Genomic DNA, 13,001 nt, shown 5'->3' with positions numbered 1-13,001 from the left:
AGCTTATCGTGGGATGTTGACGTGTCGGTGTCGGTGAAGAAAGGACGGGAGCCAGGAGCAAAGCACAGAGGCAGAGGCAGAGGCAGGAGCAGAGCGTGATGGAGAAGTGGACTGGACTGGAGCCCCTCCCTCCTCCTTCCCCCCCAGCCAGAAGCCAGGATGGCAGAATGGGGGGCGCAGGTTCAGGGTCGGGCTTACGCTCTCTGTTGGTCAGTGCCATTTCCAGGGCATCATCGGTGCAGTGAGCGGTCCTCCACGCTCCCTGTAACAGGCCAGCACGGGCATCTTCGAACTCTGGAGACCCACCCTGAGCGGTATCCAGGCCACTGATGCTGCCTGTTGCCTACCAGCCTCCAGCCTCCAGCCTCCAGCATGCCACAGACTAATGAATAACTAGAGAAAACCGTTTCGTTATCACGTGCCATGGCAACGACCCCCTTAGATACATTAGGTACCTCGTCCTCCCGACGAGCCCAGGAAGAACTTCGGCCCAGGCCGTCTAGCGCGCTAATCCCCTTTGGCTCAACCCCCCGTTGAAAGGTGTCCCGACAGGGATGTCGAGACAGCTACGACAGAACAGGGCGTCTGCTGGCTTTCTTGACTTCGCTAACCAAGGCTTCTGCCACGACGACAACTTCAACCCCCCACACTCCTTTCGGTCGAAACCTCTTCGCCAGGCAGCCATCTCGTGCCCTCGATCTGCCCGCCATGTTTTTCGCCTCCGTCGCCAAGCTGCTCCTCGCAGCTGGCCTCTTCCAGTCCGCCCTCGGCCACAACATCCAGCTCCCCGCCCACGGCCGCGAGTGCTTCCACGAGTCTCTGCGTCGCGATGACAAGATGACCGTCACCTTCCAGGTCGGCGACCGCGAGTTTGGCAGCGCCGGCAACCTCGACATCAACTTCTGGGTACGCGCCACGTCTCCCAATGCGCCGGCCAGCAGTCGCGCTGCTTCCTGCAATGGAAGATACGATCTAGCTGACCCACCCCCCTTTTTTAACAGATCCAGAACCCCAGGGGCCAGTACGAGACCCAGCAGAATGGCATCTCCAACGGCGACTACACTTTTGACGCGAAACACGACGGAAAGTACACCTACTGCTTCGGAAACGAGCACTGGGGTGCCCACACCAAGGAAGTCTCCTTCAACGTTCACGGCATCGTCTATGTCAGCGAATCCGATGTGCCCAGCGATCCGCTCGAGAAGGAAGGTTTGTGCAATTCCAGGAGCCAAAAAGCGGTACAGTCTGGGACTTGTAAAAGCTGACCGTGTCTTTCAGTCCGCAAAATGTCCGAGCTCCTTGCCCAGGTCAAGGATGAGCAATCTTACATCGTTATCCGCGAGCGCACGCACCGCAACACTGCCGAGAGCACCAACAGCCGTGTCAAGTGGTGGAACTTGTTCGTCATCACTCTTGTCGTGGGCGAGGCGGGTTTCCAGGTCTGGTGGTTGCGGAGGTTCTTCGAGGTGAAGAGGTTGGTGTAATGTGAGCAGAAGTGGAGTTCTCGAAACAGGGTAGTCTTTTATCTCTACTCAACTGCTCCTCAATGGAGCTACGATGGCGTACGACTGGGTTGGGGGATTTGCATGCCATGAAAAAGGCTGGGTCTGGGCCGAAATGCTTGGAAGGAGCGTGTATAACGGTTTCGATGCGCCATGGTCAACATCTGACTCTATTCACTTGCTGATGTCACTGGCGCGATACCAACTCAGAATCTGTCCCACGTGATTGTTGCGCCTGGGTGACATGTTATCTGGAGCTTACTGTTTCCGAGTGGTATCCCTTCAACACTGCATACCACTTAGGACATACGGTTCGCACAAGGTTTTCCGTAAAAAATCGGCAGAATAATGCCCAGCAATGACACTTTTCCATTGCCCTGTATCTGACAAGGGTTGGCTTGCACGGGCTGAAGCTGCCACTTGGGCCTCGAAGATCGAAACTGGATCCGGTCTTAATTGGAAGGCTCGATCACCAATCGCTAATCTGCGTCACGATATTCGGTAATAGCAAAGTCTATTTGAAAAGTATGGTATCTTAGTTTTGAACAATCCATGATATACAAAGATGGTACAAGCATTTACAACATAGGCGAAGTGTCCATCGCGCCCCCACCCCAAGCCATTACGCCATTACCTCTACTACAAACCTCGCATATTCGATCAAGCGGGAGTAGATCCCTCTGCTTCGGCACCCGCAACACTACTCTTCACCTCAAGTCCCGATCCGTCTTCCTTAATGACCACTTCAGCAGTCTCGCCCATCTTCAGCTCGCCCCTGATGATGCGGTCTGCCAGCCCGTTGCCGATCTCATTGGTGATGAGCCTGTTCAGCGGACGAGCGCCAAAGCGTGGGTCGTAGCCTCGCTCAGCAAGCCAGTCCCGTACGTCGGAAGACACATTGAGAGTGATCCTCCGATCGTCAAGACGAGCTTGTAGCTCGCGCAGGCGGATGTCGACAATGTCGCGGAGGGCCATCTTGGCGAGCCGCTTGAAAACGATGAAGGAGTCGATACGGTTGAGGAACTCGGGGGGATAGGCGCTTGCCACAACATCCATGACGGCTTTGCGCACGTCGGGGCTCACGTCGCCGTCTTCAGTCTCGGTGTAGGGGTGAGAGGAGTTGGCTCCGACAAGAATATCCGCACCTAGGTTGGAGGTGAAGACGATGATGGTGTTTCGAAAGTCGACCTTGTGACCCTGGGCGTCGGTGAGATAACCCTCGTCCAGAACTTGGAGCAGGAGAGCTGAGATATCGCGATGGGCCTTCTCAAACTCGTCGAAGAGCAAGACGGCGTAGGGTTTGCGACGAACAGCCTCTGTCAACTGACCAGCGTCTTCGTAGCCAACATAGCCGGATGGAGCACCAATCAGACGCGAGATGGTATGCTTTTCCTGGAATTCGGACATGTCGAAGCGAACGACTGCCGACTCTGTCGAGAACAAAAAGCCTGCAAGTTTCTTGCAAAGCTCCGTCTTGCCCACACCTGTTGGGCCCAGGAAGAAGAAGCTGGCTAGGGGCCGGTTATCGCCGCTAAGACCCGCTCGTTGAAGACGTACAGCATTCGACACCGCCTTGATGGCCTCATCCTGGCCACGGACTGACGCCTGGAGGGCATCTTCCATATGAACCAGCTTCTGTATATGGCCAGAAGTGAGCTTCGAGACGGGGATCCCTGTGATGCGGGACACCACAGCAGCAATGTCGTCTGCGGTAACCGAGTCGTGAATAAGGGAGCCATCCTGTTTGTCCTCTTCCTTGGGGATTTTCTCCTCCAGGAAGGGGATGACACTGTACCGCAGCTCACCAGCTCGACCAAAGTTGCCCTCTCTCTGAGCAACATCTAGTTCCACCTTTGCCTTGTCGAGCTCCTCCTGCGCGTTCTTGACGGCCTCAATCTCAGCACGCTCCTTCTCCCATCGGGTTGTCAGTCCCAATATCTCCTCCTGAAGTGCCTTGAGATCGGTCTCGAGCTTCTCGCGTCGCTCGCGACTGGCGACATCCTTTTCTTTCCGTAGACTTTCTAACTCGATCTGGATCGTCATAATCTTCTGGTCCAAAGCCATGATGTCCTCGGGCTTTGATTCGTGTTGTAGCTTCAAATGACTTGCAGCTTCGTCCATCAGATCGATGGCCTTGTCTGGCAAGAACCTGTCGGTGATGTAGCGGTTTGAGTAGGTGGCGGCAGCAACCAAGGCGCCATCAGTGATGCGAACACCATGTGCACTTCGTACTTGTCCTTGATGCCACGCAAAATGCTAATGGTATCCTGGACACTGGGTTCATTGACCATGATGGGTTGGAAGCGCCTCGCAAGAGCGACATCCTTCTCAATCTGTCGATACTCGTCCAGTGTAGTCGCACCGCAGCACTGGAGCTCACCCCTTGCGAGTGCTGGCTTCAGCAGGTTGGAGGCATCAATAGAAGCCTTCGGCCTTGCCGAGACCAAGGAGCGTGTGTAGCTCGTCGATGAAGAGGATGACTTCGCCCTCGGCCTTCTGAACCTCATCGAGGACTTTTTTCAAACGTTCCTCAAAGTCACCCCGAAACTTAGCACCAGCAATCAAGGAGCCAAGGTCTAACGAAATGACCCTTTTGTTCTTGACACTTTCAGGAACGTCACCCCGAACGATTCGCAAGGCGAGACCTTCGAGGATGGCTGTCTTGCCTGTGCCTGCATTTCCGATGAGAACTGGATTGTTCTTAGTACGGCGCGAAAGAATCTGGATGGTTCGCTGGATTTCTGAGTCTCGCCCAATTACAGGATCCAGCTTGCCGTCTTTCGCTCTCTGTGTCAAATCGATACCAAATTGCTCTAATGCTGGCTTCTCGGGCTCGCCTCCGCCCATGTCCATGCGGTGAGTGCCACCCGGGGGATGTGGCCCGCGGCCTGATGCATATGCCCTGAAGGCGACAGCGGGAAGGCGTTGAGCGCTATGGGTAGTGATGTCATTGAGGACAGTCCTTGATAGCAGTGGTCGAGATGATCTTGATAGTGGAGAAGTAATGAGCCCGAACCGCCGGGCGGATGTGATGAGTTGTCTTCGAGCCTGCATCGTGTCTGCGCAGACAAACGATGAACCGACGAGAGATGATTGCGACTGAGAAGAAAGAAGAATTCGCCGCGGTCCAAGCCAGCGGAAAGGGGCAACACGCGATAGATATCTTCACTGACAGCTCCCTTCCTGATGTCACGCCAGAGCTCGAGCACCCTGGAGCACCCTGGAGCAGTTTCTCGCACCTTCGCCCTGTAGCCCCAGTCTAGCCTGGACCCAGAAAAAGCTCTTATCTTATCAGCCCAGAATTTCGGGCACCAGCCACAGTACCCCACTGAACATGGCGGTGCGCGCCATTCCATACAGGGCTTAGCGCCAAAGGGCAGGTTTTCGTCTTCGCACACTTCGCCTAAGTGGCCCTCAAAAATTCGATTCGGCAAAACCGACCAGACTCACCTGCATCCACGACAACCTCGTCCCTTTCACCCCCCAACCCCTCGACGAAATCCCCCGGAAAGGACGACGCGATCCCCTCAAAATGTCGACCAAGGCGGAATCCACGACCAAGAAGTTCGGCAAGGGCACCCGGGAGGTCCCCGCCTCTTCCCAGAAGGCCTCCAAGTGGTACCCTGCCGACGATGAGCCCCAGGCTAAGAAGGTGAGTCCTCGGTGACGGCAGAGATATCGCAGCGGGACAGCAACAGAGCGTGCGGATGCGATCGACCGGGCGAACGCGCAATGAATTTTGGGATAATTTTGGGGGAGAGATTCGGGCAATTCGCCTGAGTGGTTGCGCGCGCGAGGCGAGCACCATGAAGGTCGAATATCACGTTTGCCCCTTCACCCTCCAAAAGCGACCAACTTCCGCAACCCCGGGCGCTTCTGCGCTTAAGCACAAGAACGAACGCATCCGCCGCTCCTCAAGCCTACCCTCCCAGCACACATGGCAGCACAGACGACTAACACATTTTGCCCATAGGTCCGCAAGGCCGTCCGCCCCTGGACTCCCCGCCAGACCCTCGTGCCTGGCACCGTCCTCATCCTGCTCGCCGGCCGCTTCCGCGGCAAGCGTGTCGTTCTCCTGAAGACCCTCGACCAGGGTGTCCTCCTCGTCACCGGCCCCTTCAAGATCAACGGCGTCCCCCTCCGCAGGGTCAACTCCCGCTACGTCATTGCCACATCCGAGAAGGTTGACGTTTCCGGTGTCGACGAGAAGAAGCTCGAGGAGGTCTCCGCGCCCAAGTACTTCACCGCCGAGAAGGCCAAAGAGAAGGCCGGCGAGGAGGCTTTCTTCAAGCAGGGCGAGGCTCCCAAGGTAAGCTCGAACCAAACGAGAATCGTGAGTCGGAAAAAAGAAAAGAAATGCTCATAAATTGCCCACAGAAGAAGGAGATCAACAGCAGCCGCGCTGCCGACCAGAAGGCCATCGACAAGGCTCTCCTGGCCAACATCAAGAAGGTCGACCTGCTCGCCAGCTACCTGTCCAGCACCTTCAGCCTGCGAAAGGGCGACAAGCCCCACGAGATGAAGTGGTAAACGTGCCACATCATGACGAACAACGCGGATATCCGGCTTGGGAAGGGTGTTGTGTGGCTTCGTCTTAAGGGGTCGGCGGCTGATGAAGGCAGGCTAGAGCTTGTAGAGGGACAAACGAAGATCCGGGCTTTCAGGACAGGGCTGGTTTTGCCAAAATGCATTTGAGAACTCGACGGCATCGGTCATTTGGCGTCTGTAATGAGGTTCTTCACAATCAACAACGAAGATAAAACACCCGGGCCCTCTGGTCGGTCGAATTGGCATTTTCAAAAAAAGCAAAGCAAACCAAAAGTTCCATGGTTCTCCTTTGAGGGTCAAGGGCATTCGTTGGGCTCGGCGGGCTGGCTGCAAGTCGGCGGTCGGTCCACGATACCCAGAAGCACACAATGCGAAAGGATTCTCGAAAGTTTGTTTCGTTCTCTACGCTGCTTGCTTTGTGCAGCCCCTTGTTGATAGATAACCCCACGCCCTTGAGTGGAGGTCCCGCTGCCTTACCCATGCTAGTTCTACATGACCTGATGACACCAACTTCGCCTGTCCCGTATCTGATGCTTGATAATTCAACGCTTACTCACGTCACAGCTTGCCAATCATGTGCCCACATCGCCAACCGGTCTGGGGCAGTCAGGCCTCGCGATCCGCCCAGCTCTGAATCATGCCCGCCGGGGATGCTTCGTAGTGCTTCAGGCTAACCTTGCCTGTCGCCTCATCGAGATATGTGTTGGCTTGGACGAAAACCTTACGCGGCTGCTTGTTCTGCAGGACAACGTTCCGGAGCTTGGTGCCCCAGAAGTCCATGTCGACATTGGTCATCTCTTTGTAGAAGGCAGTGCCCGCCTCGACGTCGGCGGTTGCCTTATAAATGTGGATCTTCTGGAGATATTTGCCGACAGCTAGAGATATTGTGGTTAGTCTCAGGTAGTAGCCATCAAACGAAAAGAAATATCAAGGCAGGTAACATACCATCACGGCCGGTAGTCAGAATCTTGGACCTGTCCAGCTTGATCTCCAGATCGGTAAGGTCGTCCTTCTTGTAATCCAGCACACAGAAATCGTCTCCGGCCTGGAGGAAACACTGCAGAATGGAGAAGCGGGCTTGCGAGTGAGCTTGGCCCCATTTCTGGCTGCGAGGATCCCACATCTCAAGAGATACCAGGCCAGCGCGCGCCATCGACAGATAGGCGGCATACAGGACGTCACCAGCCTCGCCATCCATGTCAACGCTCCCATCACCAAAGCCAAAGATTTTGAGCGCAGAAAACTCGCAGCCAAGGTACATGGCCACAAGCTCAGCTCGGCATTCCTCGTAAGAGGCAGCAAGGCTGCCAAAAACAGAACCCCATGTCTGGCCGGGCTTGTACCAAGTCGTTACAGGCTTGTTGGTCAGGGGGCTGATGGGAGGATTCTCCTTGTCGAAGTTGAAGGTACCGGGCGAAGTCTCCTGGAGGAGCTTGCCACATCCATGGCCCGTAAGCTCATGCAGACCAACCTGAACCTCGAAGGCAGGGTCCCGGTATTTCTGGTAAACAGCAAGATCGGCTTCGGAGATGAACGGAATCTTCTCGTTCGGGGCCTTGGCGCTGAGAACGTTGCCAAGAGACACATTCTTGAATCCCTCGCTTTGACGGATGAGATCGTAGTTAGGAATGTTGATACCTGCGGGGATTCCGGATCCACTGAAAGTCAGGACTTCCAAAGAAGTGAAATCCGGCGAGAGGAACTTATCCTTCTCGAACTCCTTGCTCCACGGGAGGAGTGGAATCAGAGCCGGGGCAGAACTGACGAGTTCGCCGAAGGCCCGAGTTCGCTCCAGGTTGACGACTGCTGCGAAACCCTCCCATTCACCCTCGGATGCCAGCCGGGTCTCGGTATGTCTCGATGAAGCCAATGTTCGACTCGACCATGGGCCCTTGTCACGAATCCACTGCCTCTGACTCTCCAGGAATGATACGAGAGATCCATCATGGAACGACTTGGCGTAGGCGGCATGCATCTTTGCCTGCGTCTCGTTGTCGCTGTTCTCGCCGGCCTTGGTGATATATTCGGAAATAGCCTTCATCTCGGCAGCGTAATCGCCATAGACAAGCTTGATTGTCTTGCCCTTCAGTAGGCCGTCCTCCACGGTGAATTGAGTGTCCTTGCCAATATCACCGCCCTCATTGGGGATACTGGTGACAGCCGAGGCGATGAGGAGCTCGAAGTTGCCGTCCTTGGCCTTGCGAAGACGGTTGTTTTCGGGCAACAGACCCTTCTTCTCCATCCATGCCGAGACAGCTTCAATCTCAGACTGAGTAATGTCTGGGGAATCAGGGTAATATGTCGTCAGATGCCCCTTGTCTGGGAAGCCAAGGTGCAGCAGGCCAGGCTTGTCAGCGCTGAAGATGCCGCCATTGGTAGCCTTGTAGAAAGCCTCGGCCTTGGAGCTGGTCTTCGCCAACGCGACGAAGGTGCTTTCGTCGCATCTCGGAAGAAACTTGGAGTCGCCGAAGCTCTTATAGTTGCCGCTGTTGCCAAGGAACTGAGCAGCGTACTCGAGGAACTGCGTCAGTTGGGTCTCATTGATTCCAGCCTTCTTGCCGAGGGCCTCCCAGTCGCCGCCAGACGAGCTGTGCAGACTGATAATCAAGTCATAGATGGCCTCCGATTCAGGCGAAACTTGTCTAAGGACAATGCGGTTACCAGCGAGAGATGCTCTGCATCAGGGTCAGTGGTGGATGGTCTTCAAGAAGTTTGGCAGAGCCTCATCCTGAAGCGTTGCGATTCTGACTCTCTCGTACCTGCTGATGAAGTGAGCATAACGCTTCTGCTTGTCGGTCAAAGGCTCAAAATGCTTCTCAATCTCGAGTCTCACGACGCTGGGAGGGGCGTCAGCCAGGTACTGCGCGAGTTCCTGGGTGTTCATGGTTGTAGTTGTGGTAGAAAATCTCTGCCAGCTGGCTCGTGTGTGAGGGAGACTGATCAGGGGTCTTGTGTGAAGGGATGTGGAAGCTCTCAGGGCTCTCGAAGAGGGTAACCTGGAAAGTATTGAAGAACGCATGACAGTGACACTGGGAAGGAGGGGTCGGCGGTCACAGCTAAGGTTATTGGCTCTTGCCCAGCTGAATGGATCTGACTGCAGCTCGGTGCGATGCGTGCGGGCAGGTTCAGGCCAACCCAACCGCGTGTAAGCGGGGAAGGACCAGCCATCTTGATGGTCTGAGCGCCGATCATTGGGTCTGCCTTGTACTGAGGCTGAACTCTTGTGTCTGACCTGCGTGATGCAGCTCAACAGGAGCCAAAGCTCGCGTCATTTCGGACAGCAAGATGAGGCTCCTCATGTGCTCCAGACTTATATGGTTTTGACATCGGCCACTGGAGCGGCTGTTTCGATTGTCGGCGCACGTGAGCTCGACCGACGTAAAGGATGGGTGATGTTCCTTCGCGTCACGTGATCGTGATGCGCCACAATTGGACAATGCCCAACGCGGGGTTGCAGCCACACTGAGGGCGAGATTGTAGAGGGCACGACAGGCTCCATGAAATGCATCGGTAGCATCACTGTGAGAGGTCGGCTTCTTCGATATAACACTTGCCAAAGCAACCGTGACATGGGACGCTGTTGGAGGTACATGCGCTCTTTCGCTGGTACAAAAAGGAACTCCTACGCGACTTCACAACACCCCTACCGCCGCACCTGCAAGGCTTGCCAAGGTACGGGACGATCAAGATGGAATGTCGACTGGAACAGTGACGCTGCTAAAACCTCAGATGTAACGGCTGAAGGAAGCCTTAGGGCGGGGCCATCGCCGGCTGGGGGCATCGGGCAGATTTTGAGCCCGGCTACGTTGGGCAGCCATGTGTTTATTCTCTGCAGCAGGCCGGTTGTCCCCCCTTCCTCACGCGAGGGGGGGCCTTCCAACCAGTTGAATATCCAGTAGATGAAGTGGCCTTCGGCGGACGCACGGCAGATGATCCCATGACTGCGAACAGCCGTGGTGACAGGCCAGAGACTGGGTTGTTGACTGCGTCTGCCAGCCCAGGCTTCGCCGTGGCATGAGAGCATGGTAGTATATGCTGTATGACGGATATTGCTGACGGTCAGCCACGTCAATGTGACCGGGACCAGTCTCCGAAGGCTATTGAATCCGAGGCCTCGCTTCGCCAAAATACACGGTGGGATATCCGGACATTTGCCGATCTCTGCTGAAGAAAGGAACCAAAGACCCCCAACAAGTGCCCTGCGAGACGGTCGAGCCTCCTGCGGCTCGAACCAAGATAGGGTCGACGCAGGAGACCCGATGCGGGACATCATATACTGACGTGGTATCGTACATGAAACGTTTGAGCGGTGAGCCGTGTCGGCTTCCTACCGTACTTTACCCTAAAGACCGCATAGATTCTCGTGTTCTGACGATGGGGCGTAGTGAAGCAACGGATTTGACGGATAAAAATATTCGTTGGGTTTGCGTGGGGGTCATTGGGGGCGAAGCGGAGGCTTGCGGAGACAACCTGGATTCCGGAAAGAATACCGCGACTCACGACGCACGACACATTGATCGCTTGATTGGCAGCGTGGGAGGGCTCGCCGGGTCTCGCGGATTAGACCGCGATAATCTATGGAGAGGATGGGGGGTCAAAGGAGGAAAAGTCCCAGGCACATGAGATCAAACAGTCCCGCGTCAGAGGCCCCCCCATTGCCAGCCAGCCGGATCCCCAGCCGAGCCGAAGCCAGGGAATGGGAAATGGGGCGTCCTCAGGTTTGCTCGGAACTCGTGACCTTGGTTCGAAGCCCGGGTGCAGGGCTGCGACAAGGATCCCCTTCCACAACATAGCCCATCTTGGGGCAGCCATTAGGTCATGGTTGGCGGTGCTCACCGTCATAGGTGCTCCAGCCTGGGCGGGCTCAGCTGTGTTGAAAGGTTTGGGAGGGGGGGGGGGTCTACTTCAACGAGGCCGGATACCCTTTGCTTCTTCTTTGATCCGGCTCAGTCCAGCAACAAAAGGAGACAAGAGGCCTACGAAACAATGATGCATGCGGCCAGCCGGAGACACATCGAAGAGGCCATGATGTAATGGAGGGATGAATGCAAAAGTACACTGTGGAGAGAGTTTGCACCCTTCTGTTTCTTTTTGGCTGGTGTGAAAGACGGACGGCGACGGAAATGACCTGAAGGAATGACTGGGAGCATCCACTACCTTGGGTTTGTCTGGAGGCTTCCCCAAACAGCGGCACGTGGCAGCCCTGTTGCGATGCGTACAATCACCCATTCATGGCCAGCTGTTGAGTGATGCGTTGTGTAAGAAACATGTGTATGGAATTCGTGTCAGATTCAGAAAATACAGCGGCCCATCGTTGACGTTTCGGAGAATTGTTGCGTGGGATTTCTTGCCGCCCGCTGCATCGCCCGAAGGTCGCGTGTGATGAGCACACAGGGCAGCACATTCGAGTCAGCCGCAGACCAAGACCCAGACCCCGATCCAGACCCAAGAGCTGGTGACAACGGAACGGGGGAGTCGGGGAAACGAAGGCAACAGTGTGGTGCTCAGGGGGGTGCAGACAAGGGCGTGGCCCCCGTGTCCAGAATTCTTTTACCCCCACGCAGAACCACGCTACCCGAGACGGATGGGATAGGTTGCAGGGAAGAAGGCTTGGAAGCTGGAAGGCTTGGAAGGCGTCCCCCGGTGATCCTTCCTGCACGCTGGATTGCGCATTTGCCCTTTTTCCCCAGCGCCTGGCAGTGGCACCCTAGACCCCGCTGTATCATAGCAGATGCAGACAGATGCAGCCTGCAGCTGCACCCCTCACTCATCCCTTCCTCCCTGTCTGCCCTGTCCGCCTTTTTCGTACTTGCCTGGCTGAGCTTGATGTCCCTTCCCCGCCACAATTGAAGCCCGAGCGAGGCGAGGCCTTCCAAATCTGCAGCACCTGGCAACAGTGCTCATTCTTTCACAGTCCTCGCCAGCCGAAAGCATCTCAGTCCGCCCCCGGCTTATCACCTCTTCCAGTCCTGGTTCCCTCTCTCTATCTTCTGGTCTAGGCGCGTAGCTCGTCACGGGCGCTGAGTATCACGACTACGAAGCACACTCTGCTTGCCAGCCGTCGCCGTCGCCGTCGTCATCGTCAGATGCCTGCACCATGCTGCTGGTGGGGTACATGTAGGCAATCGCTGAGCCCACGCCTCGGTCCACGAATTGTCCTGTCCACCCACCTAGGGCCAGAATTAATTCCCAGGGCTCCAGGCATCAGACCGACTGTTTCTCTCACATCCTGGACTTGGTTTCCAGTACGTGCCCGAACGCCATCTCCCAATCAAGTCTTCTCCGCCGAAAGTCCCCAACTTGCGGAACAGTGTGTCTCAGTCGCTGGCAAACACCCTCTTACGGCAGTTGACAGCTCAACCCATCCTCGAACTCTAGTGGCCGTACTTGCTTGTTTAGACAATGAAGCAAGCACTGGAATAATGTCTCGCAAATGGATTGGCCCTCCTGATCGCTGGCTTCCCCGGATTTCTTGCAGTCAAGCCCATCAATCACACTTGTCACCGCCAGAACGTTGAGCCGTCCGTCTGTTCGAGTGCCATCCACCCACTCTCACGAGCAGGGAGCCCGCCCCTCTGCCCCGCCTCGTCTCCTGAACATCCCACGCCGACCCCATCCCCGAAAACCAGATGATGACCATACCCTGGTTCGAGTTGGGGGTACATGTGGCCCCTGAGGCGGTACCAGGCTGCTACTTCTGACACCCCCATCAGACTGGGCCCCCGGGAGCCCCGACTAAGTGACCGGCTTTTCCAAGCTGGCCGCTTTGGGGCGCTCATTGGGTCACTGGTTCAAACCCGAAAATGCTACCACGGACGGGGTCAACTTGTCTCGATCGATTCCCCCCCCCCCCTCCTCGTCTCCCCTCAGAGAGACAAGGGACCCGACCACACCACCGCTCAGCACAAACCACAGGAGCTGGTGAAAGTCTAGCGAACGGTTTTTTGGGCC

The 13,001-nt window shown here is 56.0% G+C and overlaps 5 protein-coding genes across 5 annotated transcripts; 2 read left to right on the top strand and 3 right to left on the bottom strand.

The window, feature by feature from the left end:
* Positions 1 to 608: 608 nt before the first annotated feature.
* On the top strand, positions 609 to 1,684 carry VDBG_04826 (endosomal protein P24B; the record flags this gene model as incomplete). The annotated part of the gene is made up of 3 exons (XM_003005174.1): positions 609 to 906; positions 1,002 to 1,209; positions 1,279 to 1,684. 3 exons carry the CDS (start codon positions 709 to 711, stop codon positions 1,482 to 1,484), a joined length of 612 nt encoding a protein of 203 aa, XP_003005220.1.
* A 478-nt stretch (positions 1,685 to 2,162) lies between these two features.
* Positions 2,163 to 4,556, bottom strand: VDBG_04825 (heat shock protein; the record flags this gene model as incomplete). Its single annotated transcript, XM_003005173.1, has 3 exons — positions 2,163 to 3,651; positions 3,735 to 4,015; positions 4,092 to 4,556. 3 exons carry the CDS (start codon positions 4,554 to 4,556, stop codon positions 2,163 to 2,165), a joined length of 2,235 nt encoding a protein of 744 aa, XP_003005219.1.
* Positions 4,557 to 5,034: 478 nt separating this feature from the next.
* Positions 5,035 to 6,032, top strand: VDBG_04824 (60S ribosomal protein L6; the record flags this gene model as incomplete). Its single annotated transcript, XM_003005172.1, has 3 exons — positions 5,035 to 5,154; positions 5,476 to 5,811; positions 5,880 to 6,032. 3 exons carry the CDS (start codon positions 5,035 to 5,037, stop codon positions 6,030 to 6,032), a joined length of 609 nt encoding a protein of 202 aa, XP_003005218.1.
* Positions 6,033 to 6,656: 624 nt separating this feature from the next.
* Positions 6,657 to 8,934, bottom strand: VDBG_04823 (dipeptidyl-peptidase; the record flags this gene model as incomplete). The annotated part of the gene is made up of 3 exons (XM_003005171.1): positions 6,657 to 6,925; positions 6,996 to 8,725; positions 8,810 to 8,934. 3 exons carry the CDS (start codon positions 8,932 to 8,934, stop codon positions 6,657 to 6,659), a joined length of 2,124 nt encoding a protein of 707 aa, XP_003005217.1.
* A 759-nt stretch (positions 8,935 to 9,693) lies between these two features.
* VDBG_04822 (predicted protein) lies at positions 9,694 to 10,320 on the bottom strand (the record flags this gene model as incomplete). Its single annotated transcript, XM_003005170.1, has 1 exon — positions 9,694 to 10,320. One exon carries the CDS (start codon positions 10,318 to 10,320, stop codon positions 9,694 to 9,696), a length of 627 nt encoding a protein of 208 aa, XP_003005216.1.
* Between the last annotated feature and the right edge of the window lie 2,681 nt (positions 10,321 to 13,001).

This window comes from Verticillium alfalfae, genomic scaffold, assembly GCF_000150825.1.
Source record: "Verticillium alfalfae VaMs.102 supercont1.5 genomic scaffold, whole genome shotgun sequence".
NCBI lineage: Eukaryota > Fungi > Ascomycota > Sordariomycetes > Glomerellales > Plectosphaerellaceae > Verticillium > Verticillium alfalfae.
The sequence above is the reverse complement of the archived record's forward strand: the minus strand, read 5'-3'. Positions and strand labels throughout refer to the sequence as shown.